Source organism: Frieseomelitta varia, unplaced genomic scaffold (genome assembly GCF_011392965.1).
Source record: "Frieseomelitta varia isolate USP_RPSP 00005682 unplaced genomic scaffold, Fvar_1.2 scaffold_135, whole genome shotgun sequence".
Classification (NCBI taxonomy): Eukaryota; Metazoa; Arthropoda; class Insecta; order Hymenoptera; family Apidae; genus Frieseomelitta; species Frieseomelitta varia.
The window spans coordinates 830,505-846,257 of NW_025109028.1; the positions used below are offsets into that span (position 1 = coordinate 830,505).

The 15,753-nt window shown below is 41.2% G+C and overlaps 1 protein-coding gene across 2 annotated transcripts in view; it reads right to left on the minus strand.

The window, feature by feature from the left end:
• LOC122530812 (tyrosine-protein kinase Btk29A) overlaps nucleotides 1-15,753 on the minus strand; it is a 253,356-nt gene that overhangs the window by 229,029 nt on the left and 8,574 nt on the right. Inside the window, exons 1-2 of one of the 2 annotated variants that reach the window (XM_043658132.1) lie at nucleotides 13,916-14,069; nucleotides 1,726-1,996 (exon numbers count right to left, since the gene is read on the minus strand). Coding sequence is in view for 1 of the 2 variants with exons in the window: in XM_043658128.1 (XP_043514063.1) it covers nucleotides 1,726-1,996 (271 nt within the window). In the remaining variant the exon portion in view is untranslated. Of the gene's footprint in view, nucleotides 1-1,725; nucleotides 1,997-13,915; nucleotides 14,070-15,753 lie in introns of those variants that run through there. The other variant, XM_043658128.1, reaches the window with a different exon arrangement.

Genomic DNA, 15,753 nt, shown 5'->3' on the forward strand with positions numbered 1-15,753 from the left:
GTGCTATCTGACAAGTGGCAACAAGTAAGTAATTGCAAAAAATGACGAGTATATCATAGATAGTACATCATAGATTAGGATATAATTATTCTTTGTTTCATTGATAAATAAAGTTGTTTCGAACTGAAACGGAAATTGCTCGTGACTTAACCCCCAATATCTTATTCACGAAAAAGAGAGAAGATAAAAAGAGAGAGAGAGAGAGAGAGAAAGCGATTTAAAGGTGGCTTTAATAAACAGTGGCCTCGGGGAACGAGCATAAGACCGGAGACTGAACGAAACTGCTTCACACAGATTCACGGCTCGAAATGAATTACAATGCTTAACGACGTTCCTCCGCAAGGTGGAGACCTATTAAGAAAAACCGAGCATCTTCAGAGTATCTGGGACACGCGCTTATTATCGCGAGACAACGAGCGTAAAGAAAACTCTCGCCGACTACTTGCGACTTCAATTTGCAGTTCCTCGCTGCTACCACCACCGCCCACCGCCCCCCTCCCCCTCCTAAATATATTCTAAACGGCCCGGCCGTTTATTCGTATCCCGAGGAATCGCGACTCGGACGGAGAAAAGGATCCTCTAACGAGCTACGCGAAGCCGAGGCTAATTGCAGTGGCTTGCAGCCCGATTAAAATATACTAACGACGATTGAAATACTCAACACGCGCGCCAGTTGAAAAAAAACAAACAAACAAAAAAGGAAAACGTTCGCGACAGTCGAAGAGACGGTGTCGCGGGAGAAGAAAAACGGGGAGAGAGCGGGCGGAATCATTCTGCATCACTGTCGCGAGATAGCGATAACGAGTATCGGTGATTGACGAATCGCACTGATAAACGACGCAGAAGCGACGATTTTTTTGGCGTGGAAAAAGATACTCGGATTAATTAATCCTGATGCTATATCAACTTTTGATGTTTACCACATGTTGATGAGTTTAAAAAATGAAATTTGCCCGATTGTGTTTGAAATATAACGACGGACAAAAATCGTACGAAATAATGTACTTGCTTTGTGAAATGGAATTGCGCCTGGACGAGGACAATGATGATGAAACGGAACGTCTATTGTAAAAATTACCGATTCTCACATACACGCTTGTGTAGACGTAATTTTAAACATTTTAACCACTTGCGCTGGCAACTGATCGCGGACCATAACGAGCGACCAAAACCGTATACAATAATTCGTCGCTTTCTTTTTGAACTCGCTGGTATGATAGACACTGGATAGAAATTATCGAGAAGATAATGATAAATTTATTATTTGTTTTGCCTGGGTTATACTTGAATATACTTGAAAATATTACAATTTTGCGACAAAAAATTCTCGTCAATTCAACGCAAAAGGTTAGAGGGTCGGATATTCTCTGTACGTTCATCATCCGCCATTTTGCGATTCTAGACTCGCCGAGAAAGATTAAAAAAAAACTCTGGACTTATTTTTCAAGACCTTAACATTCTAAAAACCTTCCCTTCCTCGTAGTACTTTAGCTTTCTACTTTTCCAAAAGATAAATCAACGGCTCGGCACAAGTCAATCATCCCCCATCAAATTTACCAACATCTGTCGCGGAATGAGAGAACGCTGTGTCTTACCATGTCTTTGTCTGCTGAATAAAAAAAAGAAAGAAAGAAAGAAAGAAAAAAAGAAAAAAATAAAAAACAAAACAGGAGAAAGTAAGACAAAGAGAGAAAGGGAGGAAAATAAAAAAAGTGACGAACTCACCAGCACGGATGGCACGTATCCACTCGGTGCGGTCCTGCTCGCGGGCTGCGAGAAGGTAGAGCGTGTATTCTTGGCCGGCTTCCCGATAGCCCACCTGGAAGGGTAGTCCAGGTGGTATCCCACCCCCGCCGCCGCCGCCGCCGCCTGTTCCCGCTTCGCTGCCTGCCACGTCGCTGCCGACGCCGCCGACGCCGCCGGCGTTGCTCCCGAGGCTCGCCGTTTCAACCACGTGGACGCTCTCGACCGCGATTCTACCTCGTTCCTTGCGCCGCTACGGACAGAAGAGAACAACCCCAACGTAGTCCGCTCGTTATCGTTACCCGGCAAGAAGGAAAAAAGAAGAAAGGGGGAAGAAAAAACAAAGGGGGAAAAAAAAAAGGAAGAAAAAGACACGAGACGTGGAGGGTGGCTGGAGACGTGGCCCGCGGCAGGAAACACGCGAACAACCCTCTTCCTCCTCTTCTTCCACCCCCTCGGAAACATTTACGTCTTTCTTTCTCGTCCTCTTTCCCTCTATTTGCACGGAATTTTGTTTTGCAGCGAATTCTGCGGTTTGATGAAATCGTAGGTATCACGTTAGGGTGGTTTTTTGTTTGAGGTTAGATCACAATTGAGAGTCTTCGAGAGACAGTATCGGGAGCAAATCGTTTCTCTCGCATAGAATGTATTATTTAGAATTTAATATTTCGTAATGTGGCAATTGTAGTATTTACTTTTCAGACATTGTTACGGGAAGGCACGACTTCGATCGATCGCCAATTGCCACCTGTACGTGTTTGGAACAACAATCCGATCAATCTCGATTCGCGTTGTTTGCACAACCAACCAGTGGCCAATTCGATTCTTACAGTGACACGTGCATACAGGAAGCCGTACCTTTGAAATATTTGTACTTTGAAAGATATCTGCCGACCGAGAATATAATATAAACACGGACTCCCGCGCGTCCCTTTAAATAAATAAAATCCGAAGCAATCTAAAAGGCAATTAAGTGTCGAAAATTTCATTTCCACTGTTTCCCCTTTTATTTCCCTCATCTTCGCTCGTCGCATCAATTTATTCCTCTGACTAGTCAAACGACTGACAAACGAAGGTAATGTCATTTCGGCACAAATACGATTAATCCGATCTCGAAAAACCGGGGTGTTAATGTGCCAATTAATCCCCTGGCGAGGATTTCCTTCGTCTCTTTCACGATTTTTCCAGCCGCGATACGAAAGTATTGTAATTACGTATTCTCTCAAAGGGTCGCTTCAAAACGCCCGAGCTAATTGCGTTCACGTATCGATCAGCCGACGATAAGTATATCAAGCAGGCGTTTATTCCAACCGGCTCAGATAAACGTCACAACACGTCCGTTCATCTGTAAATCCAGTCGCAGAGTGAAAATCCTTCGGCAACAAATGAAAAATATGAATCACTCGAGCGACAGAGACCTCATCTTGCAATTATCATCAAATGCCAACCACATCAATGTCCAGCAAGGACATACGTATATCTCTGGCCATACGTAGTATCCACCAGCACTCTGGATACTGGCATATTTACGTTTTTATTTCGAGCGTGGCAGTCGAGTTTGCGTTCCCAAGCCGCGCATTGGGAATCGTTTGATTGACAGTGTCATTCCGTTTTTTTTTTTTTTTTTTTTTTTTTGTTTTATATTACAGCAAAACGAAGCGCACGGAAACGAAAACCGTTATACCGTTGGCAGTTATCGGGGAAAGGAATCTTGATTGCACGCGCGGATCCTATCTACGCAAACGTCGAAACCGTGGCTGTTTGGATATCCCAGAGCATAAATGCTACTTAGGAACCGAGCATATACCGTTTCGTACTAATATTTGGAGCGAGACTTTGGCCCGCGTGCACGTTTTAACTGTGCAAGTTTCGTAAACGGCGCATCCGATCTCCCCCGTGGGCGCACGTGTGCCCAAGCATCGGCATTTCGAAAGGAATATCGAAACAGACCCGCTCAAATCGTTGACTATCGGTCGCCGGAACGACGAGCCTCGATCTGTCGATTTCGATTCCGACCGTTTCGAGAATGGCCAATCGGCAAACACACGGCGGTACACGTTTTCGAACGATTAGAAAGGATTTCGTGGTAGAGAACCCTCCAGTGTTCGAAGATTTAATGTTTGAACGTTCTAATATCCGGACTTTCCACTGTACAAATGTTTTATTACACCAACGTACTATTCTTCTGTCTGTCCTCTATTGTCACGCGACAATTACTCCCATCCAACCAGAATACCACATTTTATTGCTGATGATTTGCTTTTGGTATGCTATTTTCAATCGAGGAGGTCAGAACGATTTATAATTTATAATTTTCGTCAGAAATTTTGTAAACAAAGATTTATAATTTTTATCAGAAATATATTATGTTGTAAGAAATCTTGTAAACATGTATAACGGTATATTTTCAGAAATAAAAGAGAAACTTCTCTTCTAACGAAAGAAGAGCTTGGAAGACCGATATATATATATATATATCATAGGTCAAAGATCAATGAACTTGTTTTCAAGTGTATCATACGTCCAACTGAGAAGACCTAGTACGTATTCCGTTTGAAAGAAAATCGCTTTTAAAAAAAACGTCCATCTAGTTAAAATGAGTATCCATTGTAAAATGCCTCGCTTGAAGCGGAATAACGTTTATCCGAAAAATGTTTCGAATAACAAATATGCAGTTTCGACGTGTAATAATCTACGGAAAAATTTTTAAATGCAAAAATATACGTAAAATACCGAGAGTAGAATACTCGTTATAACGTTCAGTAACGGAAATAAATTTCTGCTTAGGTTTCATTTTTTCAATCGTCTTCGCAAAAGTGTAACATCGACGGTCCGAAAATAATTGTACAAAAAGAAAAGAAAGGAAAAAAATAGTTTGTTCTACGTAAATGAAGAATATTTAAAAATTTGACCCAACATGCACGAGTTCTTCATTTGAAAGATCTTACTGTGTCTTGTGTCTATTAAATTGGGCAAAAAGTAATTACGGTTTTTTTTTTTTTTTAATAAATGGACATACATGTATATATTAAAATGTAACCAACTTCATTTTAAACCGCAAATTCATTATGTAATCTGATATCTGACTGTTCGAACTTATTTTGGAAAAAGAGAATGGAAAATCAAAGAGAAACGTTTTTTCGTCATGTTTTGCTATACTACCCCTTTACCTAAAGGGAAAAAGACAAGCTCATAAAAAATTATCCGACGTATAACGATAAGCAAGCCTCAAAACTATGTTTCTCACAATTTCACTACCGACGAGAGATAAACAGAGTCAACAGCATAAAGCTTCTCGGACTTACTTTTGACCAAAAACTGACATGGCTCCACCACTTAAAAACCTTCAAACAGGTCCCAACGTATCAACATCATAAAGGCCTTTGCCCACTACAGCTGGGGAGCAGACCAAGAAATTCTCTTAAAAACATACCAAGCGCTAATAAGAAGCAAACTGGACTACGGATCAATAGTATACAATTCAGCCAAACCTAACATAATCAAAATAATAGAACCCATCCAAAACACAGCACTCAGACTAGCCACAGGAAGCTACTGCACAAGCCCAATAACCAGCATACTATTTGAAGCCAAGGAAATGCCCCTCGAACAGAGAAGAAAATTTCTAAGATACGCTATAAAAATAGCGTTAACACCGAACAACCCAACATACAACAACACCTTTGTCGACAAACTAATAAACCACCACAACAGAAACTCAAGACTATCGGAACCATTCCGTACGAGACTAAAGAAATATCCGAATACAACAGAAATCACTTCAACACCTATTATCGAACGCAACTACCGACGAAGAACATCAAATCGTTCTTGGAGCTGTCTCTTGTCGAGAAACGTAATAACCTTGAAGTTGACTGAAAGATGGCAAAAGGTGATGGAACAAAATGGACATACGTACGTATATCGTCTAACCGAGCTTTTGTCTCTTGCGAGAAATTTGTCTTTCATCTGCACACGAAAAAAAAAAAAAAAAAAGAAGAAGAAAGAAAACGCAGTTGCTTTTTGGCCAACCTAACTCGGAACGTGCCGAGAACGACGAAGCTGAAAAGGGAATCGCGAATTTCGAAAATTTACTCCAAAGGAAACGAACGAACGATCGCGTTCCCTCTTTCCCGCTCCTCGTTATCACGGCTGTCTTATCTTTCGCCTCCGTTCCCGAGTTCGAATTTCTTTCGCACTGCGAGCGATGAAATCGCAGAGCCATTCACGTCCAAGTTTCTCCCGCTCTTTCATTTCACGCTTTCTCTATTAATTCCCTCCGTCCCTCGTCTAAGTGCCTTTCCTTAGTGCTCGCCGTGTTTTTTCCCCTTTGCCATTTCCCTATCCTCGCCAAGGGGATTCGAATCCTTTGACCTCGTCGCGTTCTCTATCTTTTTCTCCGTTTCTCTCTCTCTCTCTCTCTGTTTCTGTTTGCTTGTAACTCTGTACACACGTTCCAATCTTCTCTGTTATTCACCGGGTAAACGTCTCTTGTCATTAACCGGCGGGGAACGAGTCTTCCTGGAATCGTGCGCGTCGCGTAGGGAATAAAAAGTAAGCATCGAGATTCCTTCGTCGATGAACGAATCGGTTTAAAGAATCGTTCGCAGACAACCAGCGCGCGATGGTTTGTTATCAGCGTGAACGAAGCGAATACGTGAGAAACTAACGTGTGTATGCACACAGCGAGTCACGAAAGTATTTATCTTTGATTCCGTTCTCTGTCACACTCTAATCTCAGACATTTGAAACTCGATTGTAATACAAATAATCATCCAAAACTAGTATCTCTGCGTATTAACCCGTTGCGCTGGCAACTGGTTCGCGGACCATAACGAGTGACCGAACCGTATACAATAATTCGTCGCTCTCCACTTCTTTTGAACTCGTCGGTATGATATCACTGGATTTAGAAATTATTAAGAAGTAACAAACTTGTCATTTGTTTTGCCTGGGTTACACTTAAATATACTTAACCTCTTGCGAAAATTTTTCGTTCCAAAATTGCATTTTTTCCTCAGTTTTAAGTATATTTAAGTAAAACAAAATAGGCGAAACAAATAATAAATTTTATTACTACTCAATAATTTCTATTCAGTGGTATCATACCGACGAGTTCAGAAAGAAAGCGAAAGACGAATTATTGTATACGGTTTTGGTCACTCGTTATGGTCCGCAATCAGTTTTGCCAGCGCAAGTGATTAAAACTGAAAAAATGTTGCAATTTGCGGGGGGGGAAAAATTCACAACGTGCGTCATTTCAGCAAGAGGTTAAATATAAATTCTCCGCAAATTAATTAGTTTTCGTTTAATAAAAATACCATACCTCCGAGGGACTCTCGTTCTGTCACTAACTTATGAAAGAAAAAGGAACAAATTCTTCAAAGAGGCAACAAATTCAAATATCGAGTCCTAACATCGGTTGCCGTGGCAACCTCAGTTTTGCGAGCAAACTCCATTATCGAAGCTAACAGTTGCATACTGAAGTAAAGTAAACATGTATCCAACGTAGAAAATGGAACTTGCGGAGTTCACGGCCGTTAATGCAAGGAGTATTGTAAACTCGTGGAAGCCCCGAGCTGGATTTAAACGTCAGTGTTAGCAGTGGTACGAGATTTTTGAATCCGAATCTAAATCTGGTCGGGATTCTGCAATGTTGTTGCGTTCAATTTTCGAAAGCTACGGAATCTCGCGGACCAGATAACATTGATTTAAGTTTATGGCAATTTCCCTCGAGACTGGATATTACGTCTGACACTACGTCTGGAACTATCACTATCGAATCCCCCAAGTTTTCAGATTCTGAGAAGACTCAAGAGATTTTGACGTACGGGACGACGACGTCCAATTTTCTGCTTAATGATTTTTCTGTAAACCATGGCGGAACATTACAATGTGCAGCGAGAGACAGAAATTATTCGTACAGTTGCGATAGGATGAAAATATTTACTGCAGTAAATGCATTAACAATTGTACTAAATTTAATATTAAATTCAATAGTGCAATACTAAATTCAAACCATAGATTTTAAACTGTTTGAATTTGAAAATAGATAATATACCATGATCGTAATCATACAGTGTAGATTTCCTTTATCGTATGAAATATCAAATTAAATTAACCATTAAAACATAATTCGTCTTCTTTAATTAGTAATTTAATACTGATCATCACCGTCTCATTGATCTTTTTTCATCTATTTTCTTTTTACCCGTTTTATCCATCCCTTCATTTTATGTAATTCGTCCACTCGCTGCTATATTTATATTTTATTACGTTACATTATATCACACTGCGTTGTAATATTTCTGTAAATACCGTGTGCACGTATTAAATTAAACAACAAGAATTTGCGAATTTAAAAACTCGACGAAAAATTATTCTACACGACAGTATTTCGTTACAGAGAGCGTCGTATTTCGAATGCACTTTCATCTGTACATTTTTCACCATACCGGTTATCCCCATCCAAACGTTACGCGCGTAGAAAGCACTCGCGGACTGCAATAACAACTGTCCTGAAAACTTTCGAGGAAGGATGCACATCAGCAAGTTCAATTTACGAACATACACTTAACGCGCAATAAACGAGATCATCCCTCAAAAATGCGAGCAGTTGGCACGTCGTTTAATCGCGCGATTAAAAAAGGCAGCAAATTGCAACAGCGCGATATTATATCACTTACGTTAAACGCGTCGGCTGCTCGAATCCGCGCGGGAATCGTAAATCACTGGCGGGCAAGGTTGGCAAAAAGGCCGGTTTTTCCCGCGGACAACAGCGAGAACCGGCGTTTTTATCGCGCGCTGTGCCACGAAGAAGAAATAACGAAGCCTCCGCGTCAAAATAACGACGGATAACTCGACCGCCCGCGTGAAAATCAACGTGGTCCTGTTTTAATCCCGCGGCCAGCCAGCTTCGTTTCGTGGGACATTAAATCGCGGTTAAAAACAGCCACGGTTCCTTGATCGAAAAACTTTGATGGCGTTTCCGGTAACCGACGCTGGAACAATTTTCACGCGCCTTCTTTGCTATTTTCTCGCGCAACTTTCTTTCTTCGCTTTTCTTTCTTTTTTTTTTTTTTCTTTTTTTCCTCACCCTCTGTAGCAAGTACAATCGACCGAGCGTCATTTTCGTGTCGAGAGAACGGACCGTGTCTTTAAAAGTTGAAATTACCTTTCCCGGATCGAAAAATTACAGCTCCGTCCTGTAAATATCGTATTTTGTCCTGTACTGAAAATTTCCACAAGCGAATTCCCTCGAATTGGTCGGAGCCAAAATTCTAACTCGAACATCGTTTGTCAATCAAACGGAGGGCATCGAGTGCATCAACCGGTTCACAAAGCACTCGAACAAATGCACATCGAGTTTGATGACACAGGGCCATCAAGCAAATGCCGATCCTTCGTAAATGACACATATATGTACATGTGAAACGTCCCTGAATCTTGAGTCGATTCTCCGAGTGAATGTCCTCTTAACGAACGACGTTTTCTTCCCCTTCTTTTTTTCACACGTAAGAAAATGACGTTCTGAAACTTTAAACTTAAAAAGTTTTTCTCGAAACTAGGTTTTTAGAAACAGTGTGCAATATATCTCGGAATCTAACCAACCAATTACTGTGACAACTTGGTACGTATCTTTAGTGTAACATTTACTATGGCGATCGAATAGTTTTTAATTTCTAACAATTTTAAAAAATATAAACAAGAAAAACGTAGAAATTTTTGGCATAAATTCGATACGTCAAAAACAAATAGCTGCTATTTTCGTAATTTTGAACAGAAATGAAAATGTTGGATCGTCAATCCCTAGAGAATATTGTTTACTTTTGAACTTTTTTTGATTTCTTGTTGCAGCAAATCCTGTTCGCCTGGAATCATGAGCACACCGATGGGCAATGTAAAAAAAAGTTATGTAAAAAAGGATGCCGTTAAAAAGCTAAATAAGAGCTCTCTTTTTTTTCTTTTTCAATACTGCTTTTTATAGTTCATGATGTGTTAAAATAAACTACAAAAGCTCGTGTCAATCAAATATGTAGTTTTTTTTTTTTTTACTAGCCTTCCAAAGTATACGTAATTTTAGGCCCGTCACACTGTCCTGCCCCCTTAAAGGAGAAAGGAAAAAAAAAAGACGAAAGTCGAATAAAAAGACAAACCGAGTTCGAAAGAAATGCAGTGAATGCGATCCTCTGCGAAACAACGTCCTTATCACAAACAGTAACGAGCTATTCCGGCGCATGGTGAAGAGGGCCACGTAGCATAACCGACAACACCACCGGGGAGGGGAGGTGGCTCTTTTGGAACAGTGGAAATCCGGCGAGACAAATCGAATTTCCTGCCGCTATGGAAGGATATTGGCTGCGTGTATACACGTGTACACACGCACACGGGCGAGCTTTATGCAATAATGGAACGCATTCGCTGGATAACACGTGCATACAGCGAGCGGCGTTAGGCGTTCGAAATTTTGTACAACGCTGCGATAACTTTCTCAACAGGTTATTTCGGTATTACGTCCACTCCCCCTCCCTAAATCATGTTACGCTTAATACTACCCACTATCGTCTACCGCTGACTATCCTTCGTTCATCCCTTAATGCCATTACGTGGATTAAAAACGTCGAAATGTATTAGCTGCGAGACGGAAGGGAGAACTAGGGGGAAGGGAGAACAGCTGATGTGAATTATTTCGCGCGCACGCATGCCGGATTAAAAGGGATCGTTGCGTGGAAACTGACGATAAACATTTTTGTTCGACGATAAAACACTTTGAACGACTGCCGATTATCGCCAAAGTTTCGCCTTCTCCTCCACGAAGGGTTCCAACACCGACATTTTACATACACTGCTGACAAAGATTAAGGAATATTTCAAAACAAATGAGATTGAAAAAATTTAAACGACTGCTTAGAAAATTTATTATTATTACAATTCGCACGACGAAGAAAGCAACCACCGCGTGAGATGTCAAGATGTCTAGTAATTTCATTTAAAAATACAAATACGCGATTCAAAGTTTACAACATTGCAATATCGTTAAAAACACGGCAAATCCCAAGAGTGCTTTTTCCCTTTGCCAGCAAGATTGTATATTTCTAACAAAATTAACGCACACGGAAATTTCGTTTGTGCAGCAGAAGATAAGGCTTGACTTAAGATTGCAGCGAGTTAGACTGACGTTTTTAACCAACCGCTCGCGAATATTTCAAAGGATCCCCTTTTCTCCCCTAACGAGGCGTCCCTTTCAACGATGCTCGAAACCGCCGGGTTTCATTGTTTAACATTTATCTAACTACTCCTAAAGCATTCCCTTCTCGTCGCATTCCCAATAAAGACCCACGGTTAAAGAAGAAAAAAAAAGAAAACTCTCGAAAACCCGCGCGTAACCGCGGGTTGACGAAAAAGCTTGGCAATTCTATAAAACTTAAACCACTTGCGCTGGCAACTGATTGCGGACCATAACGAGTGACCGAACCGTATACAATAATAATTCGTCGCTTTCTTCTTGAACTCGTCGGTATGACATCACTGGAAGAGAAATTATTGAGAAGTAATTTATACTAAATTTATTATTTATTATACTCGCCTGTATTATATTTAAATATACTTAAAACTGGAGAAAATATTGCAATTTTGGGATAAAAAAAAATTCTCGACGTGCGTGGCACGTCATTCCAGCGCAAGAGGTTAAATGGGATCACCTGAGTAACTCCGTACATAGAGACACGATCAATTTTGTTAATAAAAATTATTGAACATTAGACTACCAAAATGGTCAAAATGACCAATATAAATTTTATAAATGTAAAACAGTGTATTTTTAAAAGTTATTTCACATCAGAACTCCCAAAGTGGTCAAAATGAATGATTTATAATTTCTTTTTTTTTGTTAGTAATTTTATAGATGTAAACAGCGTACTTTTAGAGTACTTTTATTTGTTCAAATCGAAGCTTGTGTATATACTCAAAACTGAAGGAAATATTGAAATTATTTCGGGACAAAAAATTCTCGACGTGCGTGGCACGTCGTTCCAGCGCGCAAGAGATTAAGAAAGAGACAGAAGAATAAAAAACTCGCCGATAATTCTACAAACACCCACGCTTCCACCCTCGCGCCCGCCTTAACAAAAGTAGCTCCCGGGCGTACGCAAAAAGATCCGGGCGTACACACGGACGCGGTGAACGTCCATGCCCTAATAAACTTTAATAAAGCCTGGAAAACAGACCACCCTCGAGACCGCTTGGCTGCGTTTCCGCGTTCCGCGGAAAAGAAACGCGTCGACCGTTGGAAAATTTCATTAGGCTCTTCGAGTGGCGTCCCGCACGACGACGTCTTTATTAAATTCGCCGGCTTCCGGTACCGCGTGGAGCCACGCTCTTTCACCTCCTTCACACGTCAACCCTCTGTCTCGTGTTTTCCTCCCGTTTGTCCAGATTAGTTCGTTCTAATTCGAATAGTCGAGAAAATGGAGAGAGAGAGAAAGAGAGAGAGATGAACGACGCGATGCGTTCAGGATCCGGAGAAATAAAAAGAAAAAACCGGGGGCGAAGGGGTGAAGCCGGGGGAAGGCAGAAATCCGAGCTTTGTGAAAAAATCCGCGGTGAATTATTCGGTCCATTCGCAACAAGCCACTACCAACTTCCCCATCCAGGTTTCGCTTTCTTTCTGTTTCTTTCTTTTCTCTTCATTTTTGTTCCTCTTTCTCTCCCGCGAGGAATAACAACGAGCAACAACGAGGCTAATTTTAATTAAATATCTCGTTTTTCCACCGCAGCGAAACGCGAGACCGCGTATTTATTCGCGTAAACGAGGAACATTCTTGATTTCATCCATCTCGCGATGGATCGATTTCTCTCGGCGGTTTTTCATCCCTTGCGGACTGAAAGTCGTACGATAATGGGATCGTTGTGAAAGATCCTCTGCTCCGTTTCGATACATGTTTTCACGTGTGGAACGCGTGACAGTTTGTTAAATCTAGGAAACGTACCGTTACGCGAAGTTAATTACAGCTGCACGGCGCAATTAGTTCACGTCGTTTTCCGCTGATTATTTATTTCTCTAATAAAGAGTTTTGCTCGTGTTTTCGTCCGTGCCTGGTATGCCCGTTTGAACGACGATGGGATTTTCATTTAATAAATTAAAAGATTCGACCATTTTTTTTTTTTTCACCGAAGTAATCCTTCATCTGCAGAATGTTCCAAAAGCAATCAGCACAATTTATCTTTAATTAAAAACGACTTGTCCCAGTCGAGCAGATGCTCTTTCGTTCGTAAAATCTTCAGTCTACGTTTATCGTATTTATTTGTATCATCTTTGACATTGTTATATTTATTATGTTATATCATAATATTTATTACGTCACAACAATTATATCGTAATGAACATATTATAATATCGTCATGATACACGCAATTACAAAAATTGAAAAAAAATAGAACAACACACAATTGCAATTAAAAAAAAAATAGAACTTCGAATGAAAATTGTTTTATGTGCCAAATATTGTTGAAAGCACTACACTTTGGATATTTTGTATACTTTTTCTGTTACATGCATTCGGTGCAATTTTTAAAATTTCCTACAAGTGCATCGAAAATCTGCAGTTTAATAATGATCATACTGCATTCGTACGGCACAAGTCGACTTTAATAAAAAGTGGCTTACGCCGATTAGCTTCTGATAGCCCTTCACATATTAGAAAGTATATAGTAAAAAAAACAAAGGGTGACTTTCCCTCAAAGGGAATGTTCAGAATCACAAAAGCAACTATCTTCTTAAAGAAAGTCTGAAATTTTTTTAAAATCGGCTCGCGGCTTCTTCAACTTCAATCTCACGTTGTTCGTTTCCACGCGATTCACTTCGATCCTTAAAAATCTTCAAGCCCAACTCTAAATTTCGTAACTTTCCAAACGATCGGAACTTTTCTCGATTTGTCAACGAAAAAAAAAAAAAAAAAATGCGAAGCCAGCGAATAGGAGAAGACCACTCTCCAACGTTTTCAGTGACAGCCCCTTATAAAGAAACGATCCGGCGAAAAGCGCAGAAAGAATTTGACCGACGATTGAAAAAAAAAAAAAAAAAGAAAAGAAAAGAAAAGAAAGAAGAGGAAAGCTCGACGCGACATTTTCCTCACATAAAAAACAATCCCTGCGTGGAACTGGTCGATCTTACCTCCACGATCTCGCAGAAGTCTCGAAGGATTCGACGAGGTTCGATCGCGACGAGCAGGCAGCACAACTGGCGACGCTTCTCCCACGTGGAGAGAAATGTCGGCCCCGAGACAAAAACGACGAGAATCCTGTCGTTTCGATTGCCGAAGGCGCGTCGAACTTGGTTGATGAAACCGGCCGCGATCTATCGCAGTCTTGCGGATTAATCTTCCGCCTTAACGACCGGAACTTTCCGGAAGGAGATTCGAAGGACCTCCTTTCGAGGCGTCGAGGATACCCCGGATGAATAACGATTCGTTCTTCGGTGGTTCTCGACTGCTGCCAACCGGATCCGAGGGAACCGAAAGATTAATTAGAAAAACTTTCCGACGATGGATTAATTCCAGGGAACCCGTTGAAACGGCCTCTGTCTCGGTGAATCTCGCGGCGGAATGTTGGATATCACGGATGGGCGAACTTCCCCGAACTAATACACTTTTCGAGGGTATAATGGATCGTCGATCGATAGCCTTCGGACAGTCTCTCGTAAAGGGGTGGATAGTAAGTTGGACGATTGCTTCTCTCCAAGTATCCAACCGCTGCTCTCCGCTTCTGGTATCTCCTTTTCGAGTTGAAGCTGATCGGTTTTTCCGAATCTCGAAAGACCCTTGCAACTCGAGTCGAATGCGAATGGACAAATACGATATCCTTTACTCTCGAGAAGCCTCGTAGTAACCCTGCCCTTCGTGTGCTGTTTGCGTTCGAACGGAGATCAAACGGAACGCGAGGACATCGTCCGCGATTCAACGTCAAACATCGGATCGATACCGGCGGGTGTACTCGGTCGTAGATCGTATCTTGGCGAACACACGACGCGTATCTCAGAGTATCGACGGAATTTTATTTCTTGACGGATAGTTGTTACAGAGATCACCAACGAAGATTTAGAAACGAAATGAGTTTCGTTCGCTCGACAGCACGACGAGAAACAACGGAGGAACAAAATCAGCAAAGTTAAAGAGTACTGTTTGGATATATCTCGCTCGATGTGAATGAATCGCGAGCAGCAGAGAGAGCGATCCCGATGACGACCACTGACTGAGCCGCGGAGCAGCGTCAGGAACTCGCGGTGGAAGAAAGGATGAAGAGAAGGTGGCGGTGGCGGCCCCCGGGGCGCCTGCGCTACCAATTTTACACATGGTCTACGAGCACGTTATATCCACCCCTAAGCAGCCCCTACCACCACCGAGCACAGCCTGCTGGCTTCGCTACCAGCTAACGGGGTTGCGTATTTCTACGCAGGTAACTACCACCGTTAACCATGACCGAGTAGAGAACTATAGAGCAGGATAAGAGGATGGAGAAGGGAGAAGGATACCAGAGGGTTGCTGCTTCCGGTGATTTTATATATATATATATATATATATATATATATATATATATATATATATATATATATATATATGTATGTATTATGTATGTATGTATGTATGTATGTATGTATGTATAATATTCGTATTTAGGAAAACGAGGCGATGGTTGGCACGGTTTAAGCGATGGGGGTCGGACGGGGTTTAATATCGCGATTAAATTTGATGTTTGATGCGAAATGATGATCCTGTGGGTGATATCGAGGGGAAATTAGAGATTTGCGATTGCTTTTAAGAGAGCGTAGAACGTGACGGAATAAAGAGATTTTAATTAAAGATTCCACCCCGTCGCGGGGAGGTCCTTCCTTTTAATTCCATTCAGTAGAGGTGAACGATTAGGTTTTGAAGAACAAAAATGGATGGCAGTTTGGCATGAAAAATAAGTGAACATCGCGATTAGATGATTCGGCAATCAACGGAAAAAGATTTT